General features: G+C 44.0%; 1 protein-coding gene across 2 annotated transcripts in view; it reads right to left on the reverse strand.

Annotated features, from left to right (window-relative positions):
• ANKMY2 (ankyrin repeat and MYND domain containing 2) overlaps positions 1 to 27,554 on the reverse strand; it is a 187,642-nt gene that overhangs the window by 79,825 nt on the left and 80,263 nt on the right. For both annotated transcript variants that reach the window (XM_078663774.1, XM_078663775.1), the window contains exons 6-7: positions 23,255 to 23,469; positions 22,064 to 22,199 (exon numbers count right to left, since the gene is read on the reverse strand). In XM_078663774.1, the coding sequence (XP_078519900.1) occupies positions 22,064 to 22,199; positions 23,255 to 23,469 (351 nt within the window). The remainder of the gene's footprint in view (positions 1 to 22,063; positions 22,200 to 23,254; positions 23,470 to 27,554) is intronic.

Here is a 27,554-nt window from a genome sequence, read left to right on the forward strand (position 1 = left end):
AGGATTATAAAACTTTAATAACTTATAAATATATACAACAAAACAAAAACAGTAAAAACATTTAAACAACGAAGAGACCGTGGCAATTTCTTTTGAATTATCCAATACATTTATTGAAATTGACAGCACCAATAATGAAATATTCTCACAAGGAGGAGATGACTTGAATGATTTTTTTGATCAATCTCTTGATGGCGAATTTATCGAATGTTTGGAACCCATAGAGTTACAAGAATCATCATTGCAGACTTTTCATGAGGAAATTCCTGATGAGGACATGTTACTAGTTCTTTCAAATTATGAAAATTCAGAAGATGTTGCCTGGGTGCCGCACTGATTTGGGTATCCGGCGTGGGGCGTCCCGGGGGGTGGATTGTCAGTAGCGGTCTGTTGTGCGAATAGTTCCAAGGCAGCAGAAAGCGCTGAAATCTGGATGTCACGAAGGTGATGTCTAGTAAGTTGCCGCCCAGCAAATAACGGCGTGGGGCGCCGCGGGGGTTAGTGAGTCCAGTAGGCACCACAGCTATACTTACCGGCATTGCAGAATTACTGCTGGGGACAATGCCTGTGCTGTAGCAGGGTCGGGGCAGTGGTTCTTTGGCCGCGCCCTATGTACCTTGCTGAAGGTCTAGTACATGTGAACAACAGGGATTGGTACAGACCGTCAAAAGAAGATCCCATCCATGCAATTCAGGATAAAATATCCAGAATTACAAAGGAAGGTTTGGACGAAGGTTTTTTAGGGTCCAAAGAGCATGAATTTTTGAATAAAAAAATGCCGAGAACTCCTATTCTCTACTTCTTGCCGAAGATTCATAAGAATGAAAAGGCACCCCCTGGCAGACCCATTGTCTCGGGTTGCGACTCTGTGCTTGAACCAATATCGAAATATATCGATTTCTTTTTAAAACCATGCATAGCACAAGTCCGTTCGCATCTCAGTGATACAACAGCCTTCATCAAAAAGATCGAGGGGCGCACATTCAATGATCAGACAGAGTTGATGGTGACATTGGATGTCGCCTCACTCTATACACAAATACCACAGGATGAAGCCTTAGAGGTCATTGAACTCTACTTAGAACAAAGGGAGAGGCCCCATCGGGTGCCAACAAACTTCATTGTGGCATTGGCTGAGATTACTCTTCGTAGCAACTATTTTAAATTCGAGAATAACTTCTTTACTCAAATCAAAGGGACAGCCATGGGTTGTCCCTATGCGCCGGAGCTGGCAGTGCTCTATATGGCACAATACGAGGAGAGATTTGTCTTGAATGGCAACCCCTTCTCAGGGCATATCATTCAGTGGCTAAGATATATCGATGACGTCTGGCTCCTGTGGCAGGGGAGCCAGGCGGAACTCGAGCAGTTCCATCTATGGCTGAACTCTAGGCACCCAGACATCCAATTCACGCTGAACCACAGTCCAAAAGAAATGACTTTCCTTGACGTCACTGTAGGCTCCAGTGAAGCTAAGTTAACAACCTCCTTGCATAAGAAGGAAACTGACCGTAATACAATTCTGCATTACACTAGTTCGCATCCTCAATCATTAAAAAACAATCTGCCCTATGGGCAATTATTGAGGATCAGGCGAAATTGTACTAACTTATGCGATTTTGACTGCCACGCCGCAAGATTCTGCAGTGAGATGGCAGAGAGAGGATACCCAAAGAAACTGTTGAAACACTCGAGAAACAGGGCCAAATTCACTCCAAGAGAGACATTATTCAAAAAGAAAGAAAAGAAAGATTTGGAACAATTGGTTTGCGTTACAACATTTGGCCAACACACGAACCAATTTAAGAATATAATTCGGAAGAATTGGCATCTACTCGAGACTTTGGAGCACCCCCTCTCTAAACCCATCTTCGCTATGCGTAAGAACAGAAGCATAGGGCAACAATTGATCAAAGCGGACAGTCACATCCCAGCACCCAAGAGTGACCTTGTCGCACAGTGGAAGCTGAAACCAATATGCGGGCACCACAAATGTGGCAACTGTGTGTCGTGTTCCAGTACGCTGGAAGGTGACACATTCACGAATAATGGCATCAGATGGAAGCATGAATGCTTCACGAATTGCAAAACTCGCAATGTCGTCTATGCGGTGGTTTGCCCTTGCAACAGAGTATATATAGGCAAAACAAACCAGCCTATTAATGTCCGGATCACCCAGCACCGATCCCGCTTTAAGAAAAAAGTCTTGACCGCCCCTATGGTGGAACATTTCATCAGTAATGGCCATTCTGAGAATGACTTTAAATGGACCACATTGGCATGGATTGACCCCAAACACTTCCAAGATGTAGACGCAATGCTGTTGCGCAAGGAGGCATATTTAATCCTCAAGTTTGATAGCGTCAACAAGGGTCTGAACAGTTTGAGTGAAATAAACAGGGCTTAAACATCCTCCCCGTTTTTCCAAAAACTCCATGCACCAGAATGCATCATAATTTTTCTTAAAAACACTTGCCTTGTTTTATAAACTACAGGTCCCAGAAAGCACTTTAACCTGATTTTCAATTCTGATTGGCCGTTCATGAATCACATGATCCAAACCGGTGACTGCCAGGGACATTCACATCCCTGTGTTTGCCGGTCTGGAGTAAGCAGTTTTTGCGGAGGTCTATGAAATTTTTGAGGTAAGATTGGACCCCCCCGGGATTTGGAACTGCTACCAGTGCAGATTGAAAGCATACATGACAGCGCATTAACGCGCTAATCTGTCCTTGCTTTCTTACTTCCACAGATCAACTAAACGTCTTACTGTGTGAAAAACTCGGCCCCAGAGTCAGAATCCCCTTTTTGCGGCCACCGCGGACCGGTGTCCAAGTAAGTGAAGCTTTTGTGGAATTGACTACCAGCGGTGCACCAGAGTGTCACCGCATTAGAAGCTAACTAAAACGCGCTTTGTCTACTTGTTTTAGGAAATCTAATGAGCTGAATTTTAAACGTTTAAAGATACCGCACAGGCTGGCAACATCCGGGTTAGGAGTCAGAACCACCCCCCCCTGCGGTCACCGCGGATCGGTGTCCAAGTAAGTCGATCACTTGTTGAGATGACCACTAGTGTTGCACAAGTGTGCCACCGACTGAGCAGTTGATTAAATCCCGCCTTGTCTACTTACTTTCAGAAACTAAATGAAGCAGAATTCCCAGTGTTTTAGAACACCGCACAGGTTGGCAAAGACCCACGTAGAACGCAGGTAACCAATTTCAGTCCAATCACGACGCGTGTGTAGGGTCCCCCTCCACCCCGCTGGACTTGACTTACTTTTTACTCTGTTGCAGCGTAAACCCTACAACATAGACGACATTCCCATATAACACAGGAGTAACTGTGGGCAGGAATTATACAAGGTACGCAGTATTCCGTCACTCGCATTGTTCTGAGAGTAGTGGCTTGAGGACCCACTTTTCAGTAAACATCCTGTTTTGTTCTTCTTTTCAAACAGTTCCCATGGATTAGATTCACACTGCCCTGACGAGAATCCTGCAAGTCTTTTATCAGGATTCGAAACGCGTCGGCACCCCCCTTTTTTTCACGTTCACTGGCCAGTTGGCCAATGTTATTGATGCAGAAATGGGCAATGTTCCTGATATTTAATTGATTGTCTCTTGTTCAGGTCATGGTAGTTGAATTGGTTCAAAACATTCTTTTTCCTTCCCATTCATAATGGTTGGCTAAATCATTTTCAAATGTGTAAGGTCTTGTGGTCCATGCTTTGTAAATGTATTTATGGTGATATTTTCTTATGGTAAAAGTACCCCCCGTTTTTTGTTATAATGTTCAATACATGTTGGTAAAAAGTTTCCTTGTTGTATAATGTCTAATACATGTTTTTTCACTGTATATATGCATAAACTGTTTTTCTGAAATCGTATATGGCTAAGACTTGAGGTTGATAGTGGCCTTATTTCTGTCTTTTCTGAATATCCCCCTTTTTTTGTAAATTGAGCAACAATTGAAAACAAACTGTTTTTGGGTAAACTAATAAACTGTGGTTTACTTGTACATAAATCAGTGTGTACTCTAATTAGCTCGGAGGCATAGGCAATTGTTTCTGTTCGTAGCAGGGTCACAGCAGAAACAAAAAGGATTCTGTTGAAGAGGTTGTTGGTTTTCAATTTGAAAACAGTTCTGGTGTCAACTGCTATGCTAATGTAGTGGTTAATGTTTTGTTTTCTCTAGAAAATGTAAAAGAGGGGGAGGCAGTCCAAAGTTCTGGTAAAAGGGCAAAGGAAAGGATCGGTGGTTTGAACTATCAGTCAAAAAGGGGAGGGGGTGCAAATATTTTTCCTACCGGGTCACAGTGTGCTTTCACCGGAACTGAGGACTGCAGGATTCTAGTCATTCAAAGTGAGGCTGGCGCCAGCATGGGAGCGCCGACGTCCCGCGGATACAGTTTCGTCACTCCACGGGCGATCATGGCAGTCATTCCCCATCGGGGGTGTCTGCGGGGGTCGGAGACTCCCGCGGCTCCTCTAGAATCTTCAAGGTCGTGGAGGACTACGGTGGTGGAGTCAACCAGTGACCGGGCCATTTCTTTATGCTGGGCCCGCTCTTGCCAGGTCGACCGCCATTTTGAGAGTTCGGTAGCTACTGGCGATCGCGGGGTCAAATGAGCGGACGGGCTCCACCCTGCCGGGCGAGACGTTGCAGCATCGCCACAGTGGAAGAACCCTTTTCCGGGCGCCTGGAGCGCTGAGGGTGCAGGTGGGAAGCCTCCACTGGGGAGGCGGGAGAGGCCTGTTCGCACCGTCTCTCCCTCCCAGTGCACCCCACGGCGTCTCGCTTGAGATTTGTTATGGCCGGACCAGGCGATGAGGACGAGGGGGGGGGGGGTCGGAGGCATGTGCAAGACATCCCCCCCAGTGTTGTCAAAGCCATTATTGAAGAAAGAAGAAATGTCCCGTCCGTCTTCGGGCCGGGCTTCCGGTGGATGTCTGCCGGACGCCCCTTGCTCTGGCCCCATGAACGGGTTCCTTGGTTTATCGGCTGCAGCCGGATCCCATCGGCCCCGGCCGTTGGTGGCCGGACCGGTAGAGAATGTGGCGGGACTACCTGCAACTGTCAAGGGCCACCGCGGCCGGACTGGGAGAGAGAGGGGAGGGTCGAGGACACGGACATTCCCCCCCCTGCAACTCTCCAGCGTTGTCAATCCCCCTGGCCGGGTCCCGCTGGCCTCGGCCTCTCCTCCGGCTACACCCTATGTGATGATCTCCTGGCCGAGGCGTGGCAGCAGGACCCGTCTTATATGTGTTGCTTCCGGCTGGGCGTAGCCGAAAACCTGTTGCCCTTTGGAAGTTTCTAGAATGGGGTGGATGTCTGCTGACTTCTATCTTTCCCAGTTTGCCGTTATTTGGCCGTGGCAGGCGGTGGGACAGACAGGTTTTGCGGCAGTGAGGGGCGATGTTTTCAGGTTTCTTATTACAGGCTTACTTCTAACGTTTCTTGTTTCTAGGACAATAATAGGTTTTATCATTACGTATTGTTATCGTTTCTTTGTTTGTTATTTAATAAAAAGTTCATCAGTGGCCTACTGATTTTCGTTTTCCTATTCTTTTCTTTCCAGGTTGTTTCATGCTAAAGTTTCTGTTAACAGGATACAGTGATCACTTCGTTATTATTGCATATGTCCTTTTCACTAGGGGTGCTCTCTGGTCGGGCCAGATGACGTATCTCTAGTAAATGGTCCGGGTGAAACAGGTGTATCAATCAGTGGGGAGTAGATAGGCATGACAGATTACAACGGGGAGAAAGGTCCGCATTACCTACCCTTTCACTACTTGCAAAGATTTTCCTACGTATATTTGCAAACAGGGAATACCTCCAAAAAGAACCAATTCCCAAACAGTCAATGTTTGGGCAAACAATCAATCAATGAGGAACGAAATAGGCACGACGTGTTAAAGGTTTGCGTTACCTACCCTTCACTATCTGCAAAGGGAGAGAGAATATTCCTATTCTTCCTCGTTTGCAGGCAGAGAAGATCCTTAAGAGAACCAACTTCGAACAATTCAATGCTCGATTCAAACAATCAACAAGGGGTACTGTGAACACAAATGGACGCCGCTTATGTACATACACATTGCTATTTTCAACAGGTTGTTCTTAATGTTTCTATTTTAGCGAGGTCAAAAGAGATCCCATTAGTGGCCTACTGATTTTGCTCGATTCCTTTTGTTTTTTTACACGATTTTTCGCTATCTGCAAAGACTAAACAGAGTATTGCGACTCTGTGCTTGTTTGTAAATAGAGAATGAACCAAAGAGAACAATCAATCAAATGGAGAGAGAAGCAGGCACGACGGATTACAACGGGGGCAAAGGCCTGCGTTAACTACCCTTCACTATCTGCAAAGAGAGAGTACTCCTAATAGAAATGAGGGGTGGGGGGCAGCATTCAAAGCAGATCAGTGTGCATAAACACGAAAATGTTTTTACTTACCACGTACTTGACATTCGACAGCTTATGATATTTGCTATTAAAAAACCATTGAAATTCACTGAAAAAACCATAGGTTATAGACCATATATAGTTAGGAATTAGCATTTACAAAACCTTATTTTACTCACACAAAACCATTGAAATTCCATATATAGTTAGTTGCACTAACTATATATCGCGCACCCGCAATCCACTGCTGATGATGTCACATATTACATCATTCATGACATGGTCAGTGACATCACTGATGACATCACTGATGATATCTCATTTGACATCAATGGTCACATCAATGATGATATCATTAATGTGACAATACAATGCATCTCCTCACACTTTAATATAACCTCTGTTACACCCAGTGTTAAATACAGAGTATAATTTTTGAAACCATTGACACACCAATACTAGTTACTACATACGCACTCACTGATTCCTACGTCTACACACACATTCACTCATTCACCCATACAATCATTCATACATACAATCACTCATCTTTACAACACTATCATATGCACTCATACACCTATACAGACACTCACACTCTGCCACTCATCCATGGAGTTACTCACATACCTAGTCAGTCCTGTAAAGAATCAATCACACTTCCATTTTCTAATCTATACAGTTAAACATAGAGTACCTTACATTTTCAAACATATACTAACACATACTTACTCTCTTATACAATCATTGATACAAGTACTAATTGATCTGCACAGAGTCACACATCTCCCAGCCAGCCACACATACACTCAGTCTCCCATACAAATACTTGGACAATCAATTAATAACCCATATAGTTACTCATATAGCTACTGATCAACACATGCAGCAGTTTACAGAACAACAGACATAATAATGCACAAATTAAGACAGTTTAGTCACTAACCCATGCACTCAGTGAGACACATTTAATCACTCACTCATACAGTCAGTCACCCACCTACTAAATGCTTCATCCAGACACTTATACATCTACTCATTCTTCAATATGTAAAACATATTTAAACTTTACAGAAACACACAGTCACTGGATGATGTCATCAGTGATGTCATCAGTGATGTCATTTGAGATGTCATCAGTGATGTCATCAGTGATGTCACTGACCATGTCATGAATGATGTAATATGTGACATCATCAGCAGTGGATTGCGGGTGCGCGATATATAGTTAGTGCAACTAACTATATATGGAATTTCAATGGTTTTGTGCGAGTAAAATAAGGTTTTGTAAATGCTAATTCCTAACGATATATGGTCTATAACCTATGGTTTTTTCAGTGAATTTTCAAGGTTTTGTAAATGCTAATTCCTAACTATATATGGTCTATAACCTATGGTTTTTTCAGTGAATATATATATATATATATATATATATATATATATATATATATATATATATATATATATATATTTTTCCAGCAAAATGCGCAAGCGCTTTTGACAAGGGCTCAACCACATACTTCACACCATCCGGTTGTATCGTGGCACCCAAAGCGGAGATTGTAGATTTCCTTATGATTTCGAAGACAGTCCGACGCGTTTCGGGGCCTAAACCCGCCCCTTCTTCATGGACACACAGAAGGAAACGCCAGACTCGGCTCACACTTTTCAAGCTCTTTATTACTTGAGAAGGGCGTCGTCCGCCCTGAGTGGGTGGAGTTGCGATGCCGGGGCTTGTGGTTCTTGCAGTCCTGTGAGTCAAGTGATGCATTAGCCCTTGAGTAGGGTGGCTTTTCCCTGTGAATATGTTGTCATTAAAAAACCTTCAGTTACAGGCAAGGGTAAATCTTCAACCAGCGCTATCATTTGATATTGAAGTCTGTGCTGTCAAGCGGTGACGATTCCCACCACTTCAGGCTGCTACTACATGGATACTAGTTCCGAGTTGGCAGCGGAGCTCCTTGCCACGACCAGGCGGGCCGTCGGTAATGTTTTTCCAGCAAAATGCGCAAGCGCTTTTGACAAGGGCTCAACCACATACTTCACACCATCCGGTTGTATCGTGGCACCCAAAGCGGAGATTGTAGATTTCCTTATGATTTCGAAGACAGTCCGACGCGTTTCGGGGCCTAAACCCGCCCCTTCTTCATGGACACACAGAAGGAAACGCCAGACTCGGCTCACACTTTTCAAGCTCTTTATTACTTGAGAAGGGCGTCGTCCGCCCTGAGTGGGTGGAGTTGCGATGCCGGGGCTTGTGGTTCTTGCAGTCCTGTGAGTCAAGTGATGCATTAGCCCTTGAGTAGGGTGGCTTTTCCCTGTGAATATGTAGTCATTAAAAAACCTTCAGTTACAGGCAAGGGTAAATCTTCAACCAGCGCTATCCTTTGATATTGAAGTCTGTGCTGTCAAGCGGTGACGATTCCCACCACTTCAGGCTGCTACTACATGGATACTAGTTCCGAGTTGGCAGCGGAGCTCCTTGCCACGACCAGGCGGGCCGTCTGTAATGTTTTTCCAGCAAAATGCGCAAGCGCTTTTGACAAGGGCTCCATGTAGTAGCAGCCTGAAGTGGTGGGAATCGTCACCGCTTGACAGCACAGACTTCAATATCAAATGATAGCGCTGGTTGAAGATTTACCCTTGCCTGTAACTGAAGGTTTTTTAATGACAACATATTCACAGGGAAAAGCCACCCTACTCAAGGGCTAATGCATCACTTGACTCACAGGACTGCAAGAACCACAAGCCCCGGCATCGCAACTCCACCCACTCAGGGCGGACGACGCTCTTCTCAAGTAATAAAGAGCTTGAAAAGTGTGAGCCGAGTCTGGCGTTTCCTTCTGTGTGTCCATGAAGAAGGGGCGGGTTTAGGCCCCGAAACGCGTCGGACTGTCTTCGAAATCATAAGGAAATCTACAATCTCCGCTTTGGGTGCCACGATACAACCGGATGGTGTGAAGTATGTGGTTGAGCCCTTGTCAAAAGCGCTTGCGCATTTTGCTGGAAAAAAAAATATATATATATATATTCACTGAAAAAAACATAGGTTTCACACCAGTTATAGTTAGGAATTAGCATTTAAAAAAACTATTAAATTCACTGAAAAAACCATAGGTTTCACACCAGTTATAGTTAGGTGGAAATTTTACTCGCATAAAACCATTGAAATTCCCACGTTATAGTTAGTTGGACTCGTTATAACTTGCGCGTGCAATGCACTGCTGATGACGTCACATATTACATCACTCATGACATGGTCAGTGACATCACTGATGACATCTCAAATGACATCACTGATGACATCACCCAGTGAATGTGTATCTTTCTGAAAAATAAATATTTTGTATATATGTATATCTAAAGGTTGATGGAAGAATAAATGGGTAAATAAATGTCTAAATGAATGTTTTTTTGTGTAAAATTGATTGGTTAACGGACTTATTAAATGTATCTTAGTGAATACATATATTAGCGAGTAATGTTTAAATATTTAAATATCTGTATCTGTGTCTCACTTTGTGTATAAGTGGCTGCATGGGTTGGTGAGTAGCTACATGAGTGTGTATATGGGTTATTAGTTGTTTTTTTGAGTATCAGTGTCTGTATGGTGCGGTGGGGGATATTACTTAGAGCACAGATGCATGAATGAGTGACTCACTATTTGTATGTATTTTGAAGACAGCATGTGTGCAAGACTGTATGGCTGGATGATTGTGTGTATGGGTGGGTTAGTGAGTATGTGTTTTTATAATTGATTGTTTAAGAGAGTAAATATGTTTCTGTTTCTGTAGAAGTATGTGTAGTGGTGTGTATATAGCAGTATAATCAAGTAAATGGTTTTTTGATAGTTTATTTGCATGTGTGAATTTGTGTGTGAGTAACTATATGGATGAGTATTAGTGTGTAACAGGATGTATAGGTGTATGAGTACATATGATGAGTAAGTACATGCATGAGTGACTATATAGAACTGTTGGTGAATGAGTGGATGGGTATGTAGATGTTGGAATTACCTAATAAGTTGTTGTAATTGGTATTGGTTTCTCCTTTAAGAAAATGTTAGTTTCTATTTTTGAATGTGTGTGTCAAAGGTTATTTTATGCTGATAGGAGGTCTGCCACTGTCACAAGGATGTTGTCATCAGTGATGTCATTTGAAATGTCATCAGTGATGTCATGAGTGATGTCACTGACCATGTCATGAGTGATGTAATATGTGTGACGTCATCAGCAGTGCATTGCACATGCAAGTTATAGTGAGTCCAACTAACTATAACGTGGGAATTTCAATGGTTTTATGCGAGTAAAATTTCCACCTAACTATAACTGGTGTGAAACCTATGGTTTTTTTCAGTGAATATAATTATATATGTACACACACACACACATATATGTATATATGTATATATATATATATATATATATATATATATATATATATATATATATATATATATATATATATATATATCCTACTGGCGGTCGCGAGTAGGTAGTTATAGTTAGGACCTAGTTTCCATAGGAAATCCACAACAGGGACCGATGGACCGTCCAGCGCCACAGCAGGTGATTTTGTCTGCATTGGTTGGCACTTCTGAAGGGCCTACTGGCAGCAAATCAACTGCTGAGTCTGGTCCCTCAAGCCAGAAGGTACCCCGGGGGTGCTGAACTCATGTTGTATATCTGCAGCCCTGCACATCTGAAGGTTTCAACTTCCTGTGGAGCGCACAATGGCCCACATAAGTCGAGGAAGCACCAACTCTAGGTTTCACATGAGGTTCTGAAGAGGAAGGCAAAGCCAGTTGATGGTTTCTGGAAAGTAGACTGTAAGATCATGAGAATCTGGACATGTAAGAACCTCACTTTATTTTCATACGCTTTATTTGACTAGTCCCTCAGTTTTGCTTCTGATTTACCGGAGAAAGACGATCTTGTGACACAGATCGGAATTGACCCAAGCTATTGTGCTCCACGACTGAGTTTGGCTTGCTGCTCTTTGGTGGCTCTGGGTTGCACCAGGGAGCATTTGTCACCGAACTTGGGAGTCGTTTGCTGCTGAGTCAAAGGTAGGCATTGTGAGGATAGGCAACTGCCACCTGCTTTTGGCGCAGTGTCCATGCATTGTTTCATAAGAGAGCCAACTGAAAAAATAAATACATGTGCATAGGAGCACTTTTGTCACCTTTGTGGACAAGAGCTGGTCATCCTGGACAGTTCAGTGTTACAGCCATGCTGGCTATCAGAGAGAGAACAATGAACATCTGTGTAGCGGAGAAGACTTTGTCCCAGGGACAGTCTGCTGACTGCTGTGTTGCTATCAAGCTAAACACTGAACCTGGGTAAAGATTCTTAGAACTGCTTGGAGAAAGGAATCCCCTGTTAATTATGAGAAAGGGTGGCTAGACTGTACACTACAGAAGAGAGCCTGCCATAGAGGAGTTAATCTCCCCTGCTGTTAACGCGTCTTAGACTTTGAGGAGGTGAGCGGGAGAGAAAGCATTAACAAGCATCTCAACTCTCTGGGCCCTAAAAGAAGGATTGTCACCTACTTTGAATTTGTGACCTCTTCAATGTCCCATAGGTTCCCACCAGATGAAGTTGAGGGTTACCTTGATCTCATCTCAAGGCCTGAAGACTGTCAAAGGTGAGGCTTCGCTGTTTTCCGTATTGCAAATTGCATGCAAATGTATTGGCTAGCTGGGGAGATTTCCGATGAATACCAGCTGTATTTTGTTTGGCTGTATTTTCTGAGATCCCAAGTTCTCAAAACTACGGACATAACACTTTTGTGGGAAGCCTTAAATAAGATTGTCAACTTCAAAGAAGTAGTGCCCTTGAGTACAAATTATTCCATCAGCTCTCCACAATCTCAATTGCGATCACCAATTGCAAAGACATTGTGGAATTTAAAGTGGAGGCATCAGGGTGAATAGGCACAGGGATCTTCTTTAGCTTTCCAACGTTGTGGACTTCTGTGGACAGTACTATCTCTGGTACTGGGCACTGGACGTTGCCCCCCCTCTTTAGCCACTTGTGTACAGTGATCAGCAATTCCATGTTGAGTGTGCTCTTCTGGCTGTTAAGAGTGGTGTGGGTCAACAGACTCCTCTGCGACGATGCAGGAGTCTAATAACTTTTGACAACATTTTAAATGGTGCACAATTGCCCTCTATGATATGCAGTCCCATCTGAAGTAGCCTAGGCGCATATGTATGAAAAAAACTTTTGTGAGTCCTTAATAGCGTTTTTTTGCGAATCGCTATTAAGGACTCGCAAAATGCAATGTAGGAATCGCAATGATAATCGCGATTCCTTAATATTCCCTAATTGCAAATTGCAAATTGTGATTCGCAATTAAGGAATACCTTCCCATTCATTTCTATGGGCCTAGAGGCTCATAGGAATGAATGGGAATGCATTCGCAATTTGCGAGTTACCATTAGGGACTCAAAATTGCAAATGCAATTTCAAGGGTGCAAGGGTGTCAAAAGGACACCCTGTTGCACCCCTGAAATATCTATGTGTACACATGTGGCACACATACATGCGTGCGCCACATGGCACTTTGAAAATGCAAAAAAGTGAATTTTTCAAAGAAAACGCAAATTACCACAATCTTGAAGTTGGTGGTAATTTGTGATTTTTAAGGCAAAATCGCACAACTTGGGTGCTTCCTGCATTGCATTTAAGGAATCGCAAGTCCTTAAATGCATTCGTAAAATAGGGAATTGCAAATTTTGCCATTACCTATTTTGTGAGGGCCTTTTGGGATGATACATCCCAAAAGGCTTTTTCCCATTCGCAAACTGGCCAATTCTGAGAATTGGCCCGTTTGCGAACAGGAAAAAGGCTTCATACATATGCCCCCAATACCGTAGTTTAGAGCTGCTAAGCTGCATCTATGAAAGGCTGAGCAAGCATGCTCATTTAATTACAAGGATCCGTTGATCCGGGTGTAGGATAATGGTATGTAAAAATAAGTGAAGGGGTCGTACTCACCATTCAATACATCCACTGCTACTCTCTCTAGAGCTGAACTTGTGTTACTTGTGAACTCGAGCTCAATAAAAGGGAGCAAGGGAACAACATAGTTTGCCTGCAAGCACAGGCAAATGTACATAATTAGTATACAGATATTTTCATGCCAAAAGCAGTGGCATGTTAACCACCATGTTTATAATTTTTGCCCAGAGGCAGACCCACTCAAAGGATGACCAGCACTCCACTCATTTTGGGGACAAGGTGACAAGTGCTGGTAGCTTTCGGCACACCCGCACATGAACCCTTCATCAGACTGGAGACTAAGTGTTAACCCTTTCGCCGCTGGGCAAATTCCGCCGCAGTGCGAGGGGGGCGGGGTTGGGCGTAGCGCACCCGTACTCCGGACTGCTCCCGGCCGTCATAAATCACGGAGGGGGTGTGCTCATGACGGCCGGGAGCCGTCCGAACTCCGCCCACTGATTCATTCTCTCACACAGGCAGGGAATTAATACCGTGTGGGCGGAGCGGCAATGTTTGGACTGCTCACGACAGTCATGAGCACACACCTACTGTGACTCATGACGCGGGGAGCCGTAGGCAGCACATCTTTTCCAACTATATACTTAGGATCTGGATGGGATCCTGTATCCTTTAAGGAACGCCTCAATGATTCTTCAAATTCGTAAAGAGTGGAGTACATCCCTCTTTGAAAAAAACATGATAATAAAGGAATAATCCCTTAACTAGTTCATACTGCTATGCTTTATGCTTGCCTTTGACCCTGTACGGCCTTTTAAGCTAGGTTTGTATTATACAAATACTACACGCATGTACCAATCTGTTTCACCACCTATATGAAAATCTGAATAGTTTTATCAAAGTAGAATCATTTAGATCCTGAGTTCCACATCTCATCTACTGTGCATTATTTAAACCATTTTCAACATTTACAATGAAACAATGGCCATTTTACTGGGGGTTAAGGGTGATTTAGCCATTCACCAGTATGTAAATTGCTATTAGTTTTACCTCACAACTGCTTCTAAAAAAACACGGATCTGCGCATTCCAGCGCAATCTGGAAGTAGTCATTCTCATTAATGCCACACCCTAACAAAACATAACTTCAGCACTGTGTCAGAAAAAAATTCAAACATACAGAAATTACTGTCAAAGCTAAATCTTCTAGACTTCCCACCAAATCTAGCACCTTTAGTCAAATTACACTGCTATCCGATAAACAGAAATCTCAACATATATTTCCATGTCGCACCATACAATAACATCAACTCAGAAAAATACGAGCATTTGCAATGCAATAGGTCTCGCAATTACGAAAGTTTGAGCTATTGACATTGCAAACGACAATGCCTTTTATTGTTGTTTTAGTTATTAAAACATAAATAAAAGGCATTGTGATTTACAATACCAATAGCTTAAACTCACGTACATGCGAGACCTATTGCATTGCAAATGCTTGTTCGGACTTGTGCCCTGGACAGGAGGTCAGGGAAGTGATACACCGACATGACAAAAGCAGAAGGGCGAGGCAACAGAAGGGCAGGGGTGGAGACAGAAGCATGGATAAAGACTAAAGCAGGGAGAGAAACAGAATAAGAGGGGAACAGAAAAAGGTGCAGGAGTGAAAGAAGCACGGGTAAAGATACAAAGGCTGGGAGAAAACAGAGTGGCAGAGGTAGAGACAGAAGCACAGGAAAGACAGGAAGGCAGGGGGAGAAACAGAAGGGCAAGGGGAAAAGCAGAAGGGCAAGTGGAGTGAAAGAAGGGCAGGGGAGAAACAGGAGCCGGATTAAAGACAGAAAGGCTGGGAAGAAACAGACGGGCAAGGAAAGTGACCGATGGGCATTGAAGAGACAGAAGGGTATGGGGAGAGAAGGTTATAGGAAAACAGAATGTTGAGGGAAGAGACCGGCGAGGGGAGAACCATATGGTTGTTGAAAGAAACAGAAGGGAAGGTGGCAGTACAGAAGAAAGGCAGTAAGAAAAGGTTAGGGTATTCCTAGTTTCCATCCCGTTCATAGGGGCTGCACGTTATTTTCATGTATATGGGCGGGGTGGGCTCAGAGTGTCCACCAGAGCACACATCGCAGCGGTACGGCGCCCATAGAGCTGTGCACCAGTGCTCCTGTTCACAAGAGCTGTGCCTTATTTTACTGCTTATGGACGGGCCGTGCTTGGTGCGTGCACCGGAGCACAAATGTTAACGTGCACAGCGCTCACGGAACGGGTGACTGATCCCGTTCACACGGGCTGCATGTTATTTTACTGATTATGGACGAGGTGGGCTCAGTGCGTGCATCGGAGTACACATGGCGGGGTGTGCGGTGCTCATGTAGCGTTGCACGACCGCTCCCATTCAAGCGATCTGCACGATTATTTTATGTTCAGTGGCGCAGTGTCCTGTGCTCCGGGCGAGAGGATGGGGAGACCCCAAGGAGCATGCCTCTGGCCTCTGGACATGATGTGCGCCGCGCTGCCATTAAAGTTAATTATGAAAGCCCATGCCTGCACGGAAAGGGTTCAGTATTACTCTCTCGCCAGTGGAGCCTGGTGCTGTGCACATCAGACGGAAGAGCGTGTGGGGGAGAGGTTAGGGGGCGGGAGTCTGGAGCAGAGCAATCGCCCCATTTCTCGGCAGCGGAGCTGAGAGACCACCAGTCTGTCTGGTCTCTGTGCCGAAATCGATCCCTCTGCGAAGACTGCTATCAAATTCAGCAACTGGCAAAAGGATAGCGTTTCAATATGCGGAGGAGGAGGCTGCACTGAGAGTCGCTGAGGGATGAGTCCATGAGCAAACAACATGCCCGCCAGGGCACGCTGCTGCGCACCAGGGCCCACATCCGAGGGATCCCACAGTGTGCATAACATCGAGCTTACTGACTATATGAAGGAAGAGTAACGCCGCAAGTAAAAGATCCAATCCAGTCCGGGTGGGCGTGGCCAAAAGGAGACAGGTCGGTAACAAGGAGGAACTAAAAAGCCTCATTTACAATCCAAAGCCAGCGTTTAGCATCAACGATGACGCAAAACAATGAAAAGAAGGGTCGGAGCCTAACCTCCACTTCTGAAATCTGCTCGATTACAAGATGCCTCGCAGAACGAACAGCGCATGCGCGCTGCAACGCAGGTCTGCGAGACCTAAAAACCAATGGTACTTCAAGACGGTGTTTGGCAAAGTATCCACACTGATGATTTCCTCCATGGGTGACGTTTATGCAGTATTAGCAAGCCTTCACTAGACAAATTCAGCTCTGCTAAGAGGTATACTTGCAAGCTGCCACAAAACTGGTAGCCACAGTATTTGACCATTTCAAACTAATGCTACTAAAACCGTGCTGGCTCCCACTGGAAGTGAGAATTCCCTTCAAGCCTGTGCTATCAACCAGGTATTCTCTGGTCTGACCTCCAAACCTTGCAAACATTTAACCAAAGAACAGTCTATCCAAATACATCCAAACTTTCGGGAGCACCCTAAAAAACACATCTGTTTCAAATAAAGACTTCTCCCAAAACAAGTTAGAGCCTTCCCTCTCATTACAAGTCACTTGCTTCCCCACTCCATGCACGCCTTCCCGGAAGATTACTATAAACGACCATGAAGTTGATGCCAAATTGTAGAATGCCAAATAAAAAAAAAGAATGTAGAATAGTATCCAGAGAATACAACACAACTGTGACTGGACTGACTCTTTTGATGCACTGGTACTTACTAGACAGCTACGCCATCTCCAGAATCATCAATGTTGTGGGGCAGGTGCCTTGAGAGAATGACTAGAGGAACTGACAGTTCCTCCAATGTTTACAGAGTGTTCTGTAACACCATAATCATTTTGCTAACAAGGGGGACGGAGCTTGCCTGCGACCAAGATGGTTGCATAAGCTGAGAGGTCTGTCCAGCTCTCACACTATTCATAGGGCATCCTGCGGAAAACTGGCTGCACAGCCCCGCATACACGCGGCCTCGAGGTGTAGAAACATCTGCCAGCGATTTTGGAAAAGGGGTGTGGTGATGGACAGAGTTTCTGAATGATGCAGAATACTCTTACCAAGTCAAGAGATCATGGTTTTAATCCATCACCGTTTTTTAGCTCAATGCACCATCCCAGCTCAGAACCTGGCTATATGCAAATTAGTCTGTTCCTGTCCCAGTGCATGATGGGAACAGGGCAAACCAAACTACCAAGCCAATTCTTATACTGGGAAGGAAACAAGCTTCCGGGGACCGGTTTCTGGCATCACAGCCTTCTTCGGCCCGGCTTGCTTGAATCCTGATGGTGCAATGAGCAAGGGACTCACGTCTGAGCATACCCTCCCACACAGTGTAGATAAAACCGATTTTGGAAAAGGGGTGTGGTGATGGACAGAGTTTCTGAATAATGCAGAATACTCTTACCAAGTCAAGAGATCATGGTTTTAATCCATCACCGTTTTTTAGCTCAATGCACCATCCCAGCTCAGAACCTGGCTATATGCAAATTAGTCTGTTCCTGTCCCAGTGCATGATGGGAACAGGGCAAACCAAACTACCAAGCCAATTCTTATACTGGGAAGGAAACAAGCTTCCGGGGACCGGTTTCTGGCATCACAGCCTTCTTCGGCCCGGCTTGCTTGAATCCTGATGGTGCAATGAGCAAGGGACTCACGTCTGAGCATACCCTCCCACACATAGTGTGGATAAAACCGATTTTGGAAAAGGGGTGTGGTGATGGACAGAGTTTCTGAATGATGCAGAATACTCTTACCAAGTCAAGAGATCATGGTTTTAATCCATCACCGTTTTTTAGCTCAATGCACCATCCCAGCTCAGAACCTGGCTATATGCAAATTAGTCTGTTCCTGTCCCAGTGCATGATGGGAACAGGGCAAACCAAACTACCAAGCCAATTCTTATACTGGGAAGGAAACAAGCTTCCGGGGACCGGTTTCTGGCATCACAGCCTTCTTCGGCCCGGCTTGCTTGAATCCTGATGGTGCAATGAGCAAGGGACTCACGTCTGAGCATACCCTCCCACACATAGTGTGGATAAAACCGATTTTGGAAAAGGGGTGTGGTGATGGACAGAGTTTCTGAATGATGCAGAATACTCTTACCAAGTCAAGAGATCATGGTTTTAATCCATCACCGTTTTTTAGCTCAATGCACCATCCCAGCTCAGAACCTGGCTATATGCAAATTAGTCTGTTCCTGTCCCAGTGCATGATGGGAACAGGGCAAACCAAACTACCAAGCCAATTCTTATACTGGGAAGGAAACAAGCTTCCGGGGACCGGTTTCTGGCATCACAGCCTTCTTCGGCCCGGCTTGCTTGAATCCTGATGGTGCAATGAGCAAGGGACTCACGTCTGAGCATACCCTCCCACACATAGTGTGGATAAAACCGATTTCTGCATCATTCAGAAACTCTGTCCATCACCACCCCCCTTTTCCAAAATCGGTTTTATCCACACTATGTGTGGGAGGGTATACTCAGACGTGAGTCCCTTGCTCATTGCACCATCAGGATTCAAGCAAGCCGGGCCGAAGAAGGCTGTGATGCCAGAAACCGGTCCCCGGAAGCTTGTTTCCTTCCCAGTATAAGAATTGGCTTGGTAGTTTGGTTTGCCCTGTTCCCATCATGCACTGGGACAGGAACAGACTAATTTGCATATAGCCAGGTTCTGAGCTGGGATGGTGCAGTGAGCTAAAAAACGGTGATGGATTAAAACCATGATCTATTGACTTGGTAAGAGTATTCTGCATCATTCAGAAACTCTGTCCATCACCACCCCCCTTTTCCAAAATCGAAACATCTGCCAGCACCCTGCGAGGTTTCGGGAGCTCTGGTGCCTCCTGAAGCTGTGGCGGCGAAGAGAGAGTGTGAAGGCCTTGCGCCAGGGACACTGACGTGCAGGGGCGTGCCTTGAGGCGAGCAGGGCATTGCAGACCCTCGGACCCGGCTGCACTGGGTGCCTGTGGGTCGAGATCATCTCCCACACACCTGGAACAGCCCCACAACACCCGGAGGCACAGTGAGTATGCGGAGGGTCTCCGGCTCTGGCCCCACTGCCTGAGAATAAGACTTAGCGGCGGCAACATCGGTTGCTGGCTGCGGTTGGAGAGGCGCCCGAAAACTACACTGCAATTTTGGGGAACGGTCTTGAGTGGAAGATGCCCTAGAGACTTAAATTAAATTCATCTCTGCCCCAGACTGGAGCTACGATTTGGCGCGCAGCGCCATTTCAAAGAGTAGTGCATACACAGCCGCCGCCATTTTGCGAACTCTCCTAAAGTCTGCAGCGAGTGGAAGAATAGTCTGCGGGGTTGTTTCCAGTGCCTGAGACAGAGGGAGATTCACTGGCCTAATACAGATCCACAAGAGAGCTGGTGCCCCCGGTAGGCGGGCGCCTGACATTGGCCAGTTAAGCTGTACAGTTTGAGGCTCCCTAGTCCTGGTGAAGGGCTGTGACTGTGCCTAGACGTGCTCTGGCAGCTCGAGGCAACTGGGCCCTGCATAAAGTGGAGGGGCCGGTTGCATACAGTGGGCATAAATGCCGAGTAGGAGAGTTCTAGAACATAGCGCGTCCCTTGCAGTGAGCGGTGCCCACTAGCTGCCTAGGTGCCTCCACCCCCACCCCCTCCACCCACAGTTTCGGCCTGCCATTCTCCAACTCAGGTATCGGAGGTATCCCAGCTATCACCTCCCTGGCGGACAGAGAGATCGGCAAAATCATGCACGTGCGCGCCTAACAGGCATCCAGCTCCAACAGAGGAACCACTGGTACAAAATTACTTAACTGGCCAATACGGGAAAAGTGGACAGGGCGCAGCAGAAGCTCAACTTCGAGCTCAGGAAAACCAAACCACGTGAAACATCGCTGGAGGGGTAGCAGAGCCCTAATGATGAGGCTCCAGATATGGCAGAGGGGGATATCAACAGTATCCTAGCTGCAATGCAAAAGAGCTGGACTTCCATTAACAGCAAAATGGATGCTCTGGTATACAAAATGGATCGGATGACAGAGCGAATGGACAAATTGGTGGAAAGACAAGACATGACCGAGCGCAGAGTCACTGAAGTGGAGGAAGCGCAGACATGGTTGGATTAGGAACATAAACAGATGGGCAGACTGCTGTTGACTCTCCAAGACAAGGCGGAGGACCTCGAAGCACAGTCACGCAGAAGCAACATCAGAATTACGGTTTTCCGGTGTCCATCAACGTGGGAAACATGGAGCTATTCGTGGAGGAGCTGCTGACGAAGCTGCTGGGGCGTGAAACATTTTCACAGATGTTCATAGTTGAGCGCGCACATCGCTCGCTGGGGCAGAGGCCGGCTCTCAGGCAACCCCGCGACCCATCATTGCCAAATTGCTAAATTATAGAGATAGGGATGCGGCTTTGAGGGCGGCCAGAGAGAAACAGACGTGACGCTATGAAGGATCGTCCATTTCGCTATACCCAGATTTTACAATGAGAGTACAGGAGGCCAGCAGACAATTTGCCCTTCTAAAAAAACAGCTGCGTGAACAGAACTTGGACTACGTCAGGTTGTACCCAGCGAGGCTACGGGTCAATAGACAAGGCAGATCCAGCATCTTCACAGACCCCAAGTCCCTGCAGAAGGCACTGAAGGAGTGGTCGAGAGACAATGCACACCCCAGCGCATCTCCTATTAAGGAGGGCGCGACTGGTGGTGGCCTAGATGAACAGGACTAAGACTGATAGCATCTAACTTCCAGATAAGACTATCTTTTTATTGTTCCTATTTTTCTATACCTTTTTGCTCAGTGAGATAGGGTTACTGCCACTTTGCAGCGCACTTGGGAGGAATGGTTAAGCTGCTGGGGAAGGGTGGCATTGTTCAAGTAGCAATAAGTGTATCACTAGACTGGGGATATACAATTCTGTTTGTCTGGGCATGATACATAACCAGGACTACCTTGATACACCTTTGGGTGTAATTAGTGGCTCGGGCTAGAAGTTAGTTGGAATCATACTATTAGTTTGATGCTGGACAGAGGGTACTAGCAGACTGCTGAGGATCAGTAGTCTGCAGGCGCAGGCAACATCTGCCTACGTGTGTATCCCACACTGACTTTTTCTTTGAGGGATGATACTGTTAATTATTGTTTTTTTAATTTAATTTCCTAGCGGAAGGTTTGACAAGGGGCAATCATCATAGCTAAGTTAGGGATGGCATGACGTGGTGGGGGGAAGGTGCCGAGACCAAAGTATTGTCCCACTAAAAGGACAAAGATAATTTAGTTTAATGCATGAATTCCACTAGTCTGCAGGTCTACACAGAAAGGTGGCTGCGCTACTGGTCACGATTCAACTAAGTATGCAGCTGACACACAGCAAGCTTAATATAGTTACCTGGAATGTCCGCGGCCTGAACACACACAGTTGACACAGACACAGAACAGCAAGCTTAATATACGTACCTGGAACGTCCGCGGCCTGAACGTCCACAGTTTCGGAGGCTTAGTGTTACAACTGGCCATTACGGCCCACAAGTTAGATGTAGGTATATGCTGTACATTGTAATTCTTACATTATTTTTGTACATATACTTCCTCTACTTACCCTCTGACTCAACGCTCTACAAAAAAAGAAACCCAGCCTAAAAAATTTAACTTGCACGTTAAAACACTACAGAGCAAGATTCAATCCTTACCATTTCTACTGGAGAAATACTTCTTACAAGCTGCTGGAGAAGTGTAGCTTCACAAAAGGGGAACTTGCGAATGCACTCTCTAATAAACTTTTCTTGATAAATGGGAAAACCATCAGTCTCTCTGCCTCGAAGTAGGCTATTTATAAAGCAAAGCATTTAATTATTCAAACTGTAACCCTTAAATACCGTAGGTCAAGAATACACATTAAAAATCGACTAGAATATGCTATGCACTGTTTAAACATACCTCAATTATGGTAATACAAACATAACATTGCTATAACATTTTCAAAACAAATGCAAATAGAAAATTAGCCATGGTGACATATCCTGACAGTCCTGCTAAACAGAAACTAGAAAACTAGACAGTGTGAAGTAATAAAATTCACTAGGTAAACTGTAGTAAGATACTGAATTGTGCGGGTACAATGCATTTTTATTTTAATCTAATTTAATTCCATCAGGCATCCAGCCAGAAAAACATTATACAAGAATACAAGTATAGTTCTCCTTGTTTACAGGCAACTGCTTTTAAGGTCATACATTCCACAAGTTATGTCATCCTTCTTGCAATCTCTTCTTCCTCTCATCTGTATTTCATCCCATTCTCTCTTACCACACTTATACCTACTTTTACCATCTTTGCTTTCTTCTACTCCATTTCCATCTACCGATTGTTTCACTTTCTCCATGCATCCTAAATAACTTTCTTCCCAATGCAAGCACTCCGAAACCTCCACCACTCCAGTCGTTGCCTCTTCCACTCACATTGCCTCCTTAACCAGGTGAACAAATATACTCAGTTGCTAGCTAAAATGAATCCTGCTGCACTGCTAAATCCTTCTACACATTGCCGATTCATACATAGCTAAAGAGCCATACAATGCAAAAGACAAACTGGCTGTTTAAGCCAGTTTATTCTTACAGATAAACCCCAGGTCTGTGTGGCTTCTCCATGAAACCATATACAAGAGTGGGGTTTTCACTAGGAAGCATGCGTGTGGGCATTTCCTAACTCTGACAAAGCAATTTAAGAGTTTTCCTGTTGTGAAAATTGCTTCTTTCACCACAAGGCACATGGAAGAGCTATAATTTCACTTTAACTTGAAAAACATTGAAGCTCCAAGAAGAGATGGTTTTTAAACACCCCGTACGTATCACAACACATGATTACATATTTTAATTTCTTACCTTTTGATAAGGTCATCAAGTTTATTTTCTTGATCTTTTAAAAATCCAATACACTTTTGGAAGATGCAACTGATATAATGCATTTTCATAGCCAAGACTTCATTCATGTCTCTTTGTTTCATGCACTTTTCACTAATTAAGTCCAACACCCTGGAGCTTTTTTGCAGAGCTTCTTCATCTGCCAAGAGAGGATTCTTCTTAACTAGTGTGACAATCTGCAAATGGTATAAATACATCATTTAGCAAACATGTTTAAATGACCGAAGTCAACTACTGTTGATATACCCATTATTCTTGTGGGTTGGTTAAAGAATGGCTCATGGTAATGCACAATAATGAAACTTCAATATAAACATGCAGTCATAAACAGCCAAACTATTATTCATTAACATCGCTTAGCAATGGGAGTTGAAATGTGGGTTAAAAAAACTGATTTAGGAACGGGTTTAGATCTCGGCAGGCAGGTTACTCCCATCACTACGGTGATGGATAGCCAGTCAGAAGAAATATAAATTCCATTATAGCCTATGAGATTTATATTTCAGCGGACGTGATATGAGTCACCGTGGTAATGGCGTAACCCATCCGCTAAGATCTAAATCTGTCATTAGTCCTTAATAACCATAGTGGTTTCAGAGCAGGGATACAGCTCTAGATTATACTTTTACATTTACTTGCATGGAAGTATCTGTGGTAAGCTATTGTCAGCTTTGTGGGTGTTTTATAGATTTCAACACAGCATTTGATTCCATTGATAGAGGGAACTTATGGGGAAATTAAAGGCACTTCGGATTAGCCAGGCATCTTACAAAGTAGATACAAATAGATACCTAAAGACAACTCGCCCATTTTGGAGAAGCAAGGCGGTGTTTCTGCACCGCGGTTATTTCGGATTTTAAGTCTTATATCCTCTCCATTCTGGCTGCTGCAAGATGGTTCACCCGAAAGCTGTGTAAAGGCATGGAGGATATTTGCTATATGCTAATGACTTGGTTTGAATACATCTTAATGAAATTGGGCTTCAATGACAACTTCATAGTAAGATGAACAAGTTGATCATTAATGTTGAAATATGAACCCCTATCTACATAGGCTTGGTAGCTTACAAGTGGAGGTTGGTCTCAATTTGCGATTCTTGGGCTACAAAGCTACCCATCGAAAACAACAATTGCAGCCAGAGGTCAAACTACTTTAGTTTGAATAAGAATTGTCAGAACCACTCACATGTAGGTCTAAAGAGGTCACATTTGTTCCTAAACAAAATGATCAGGATCACTCTTGATGGGCTTGCTATCACATTTTGAAATCCATTCTTTAGTGGTCAGCACCAAATAAGACCATACTGGTTGTAAGAACAATCAGTAGCTTGCTTTTTGTATTGTAGCTAGGCTGTTAGCCATTTAATTATTAGATGCTGCTACTGTGAGCTGCTCCTGTGTAGGTATTATTCTGTAATGTTAGTAGTGGTACTCAATGGAACGTTAGACTTCAACATAACAGTCCACTCAGATTTTTTGTGAAAAAAGACCCACTCCTGGTAAATCATTAGCTGCAGTCATTCACCGGAAAAATATAAGCAGTGCACACCTTTACAAACATTAAGTAGGGGCAATACATCTTTAGGTATAGGATAGGCTTTTCAATGCATCATCCATGGCAGAGATTAAAACCAAGTCTCCTGTGGCACACGTCCACTACACTAATGTACTGGAGAAGGGCTCCTTCATACTTCAGTGCCACTGAGCAGATGCTCTTGCTAAAGCTTTTTAAAAATGTATTTGGAAATTCAATTTTCTTATAGGTTGAGATCCTTGTCCACTCTTAATTTATCTTGTTGTTTTAATCAATATGGCATTTTTGCTTCATATTAGCGTTGTCTCATTTACCTATTTTAGGTTTGCCACTTTTATCCTGTATGTTATTCATACACTCATGTTTGTACTTTTCTGTCCCTATCCTACACCTAAGCACATCTGACTGCTAAGAACATCAACATTTGATTCTGAGCATTCCTTCTATTTGCAGACAGCTTTATAAGACCAGTCACAAATATTTACCCTTGGGGAGGCTTTGAGTAGATCAGCAGAGAGGAATACCCAAGGAATACTAGGTTGGGATCATCTCAGCAAAAAAACAGTCACTGACTCTGGCAGTTAGAATGCAAATTGCATGTGATCATACTTTACCAAGACTCTTAGTGACGTGTCTGATGATTAGTTTGTGAACATAATGGAGGCAAGTGTGATCTGAATTTACTGTTTTCAAGAAGTCAAACTCTACCACCGCGGGAGCGGAGCTTGATGCTGCGGAATACCGCATTTCTCTGTTAGAGCTCCGAGGACACAGATGAGGCCGCGGACTGCCTTCTACATCCCCGCTCACCTCACCTCACCTCGTATCCGCATTGGACACTGTCTTAGCAGATCATGGGGCTTCATTTTCTGTCAGCAGTTTTACATACGGCTGCCTCCTTCACTATGCTTCTTGATCGTAAGGGGAGAATGGTGCTCGGAGCTGCAGAAGACTGCAGCTCAGCATTGGATCATCACACCCGTGCCATGCTAACTTTCCTCTTATTCTGTCCAGTATTTCACTACATTGGATTCCCGCTATGTGTTTCCTTGAATGTTTACTACTAGAGTAGGCAGCTGTAGTATATCACTTTAAGATCTGTGTAAATATATCACTTTAAGATCTCTGTATTGTGTGGAACATTGAGTATGTTCCAGAATTGTTTATATGTGTATGTGCATTGCTACACTGATTTGGCGACGAGGACCAGAAACCCTCAGTGCAAGCTTCATAAGGAATTTAAATGAACTTTGTATTTTCAACAAAAGAACGAACTACTGGGAAAATTCAAGAAATTGCACTGGCTTATTCAACTCTACATGGAAGAAAAATACTCCTGACATCCTTCTATTAGTGAGTTGTTCTTCATTCTAACTTTTAATACTGCTATCTATTTCGATATTACTTAGTTTAAAAGCAGTCAAAATTAATGAGCGGCCATCCTTTTAGCAATCTTCTTTATCTTTAAATTTAATGCGGATGACAAATGCGATCCAGCTGTGTTTATTTCCAAGTTTCCGTGAACTCAAGTGTTAGCCAGCATCGTGGGAGCGCGTTGTTTACCTTTAAAATTTGAGCCGGGAGCTGCCTGTGAATCAGAAGCGTGGAGCGTGAGCTTGCTGCCATCGTTACAGCGTGTTTCCCTTCAAACAACTGGCGCGTGAGTAACAACCGGCGCGCGTTGTGGTCTTCACCAGATATTCAACTGATTGACGTCACAGGTCACGCAAGGGGCACACAACGTGTCGGCCATTTTTAATCATTTTTTTTTCTTCTTCTTTATTCAGCGCGAACAACAGGAAATCGAGCAGTTAACCTGTACTTTTAAAAGCTTATAATTTACCGTTCTTACACACGATAACCACAGCAATTTTAAGGAATTAACCTGTGCTTTCCCAGACTTCATCGTTCTTATACAGTGAGATTACAAGTTTTTATTATGTATTTGTTCTTGTGTTAAAAACAACAACAAAAAATGTATGGAGAGTCAAGAACAGCTTCCACAAGTATTGACAGCTTCTTCTTCACAGAGTAACAGGAGTATTACCTTGAGTGATCCAAAAGATTTTTGAGTTAATCCAGGTGAACCTAATATCAAATGGTTGGATTGGAAAGAATATTTTTTGAATTATATTGCCACTCTAGAGGATAATGGCAGTATTATGTCTCCAGAAAGAAAAAAAAGAATGTTAATGCATTGTTTAGGACCTGAAGGTCTCAGAGTGTATTTACAGATGCAAAAGATTGAAAGAAGTGGAGATCTGGATGTATTTAAGTGTGCTATAGCTGATCTTGATGACCATTATTCCACAATTGTATGTGTCGCAGTTTCTAGACGCGCCTTCTATAAGCGTAAACAAAATACAAATGAGACCATTGAGGATTATATCTCTGTTCTAAAGAATTTGGCCATCAAGTGCAAGTTTGCACCCCTGCATGGTGATATGATTAGGGATCAAGTTGTGATGTGTAGTAAGAATAAGAATGTCCAAGAAAAGTTGTGGATAGAAGGGGATGCATGTCTCAAAGACATTATCACATTAGTTAAAAAAGCAGAACTTTCAGATAGATGTGCCAAAGCAGTCTCCTCTTCCAATGAGCCAGTAACTGTTAATAAGATCAATGACACAAGGAGAGACAAGAATACTAATGTGAGACAGTCCAAACAATATCAAAATTGGAAACCACACCAAAATCCTAGTTTCAAGAAAGAAGATAACTCTACTCA

Source organism: Lissotriton helveticus, chromosome 10 (genome assembly GCF_964261635.1).
Source record: "Lissotriton helveticus chromosome 10, aLisHel1.1, whole genome shotgun sequence".
NCBI lineage: Eukaryota > Metazoa > Chordata > Amphibia > Caudata > Salamandridae > Lissotriton > Lissotriton helveticus.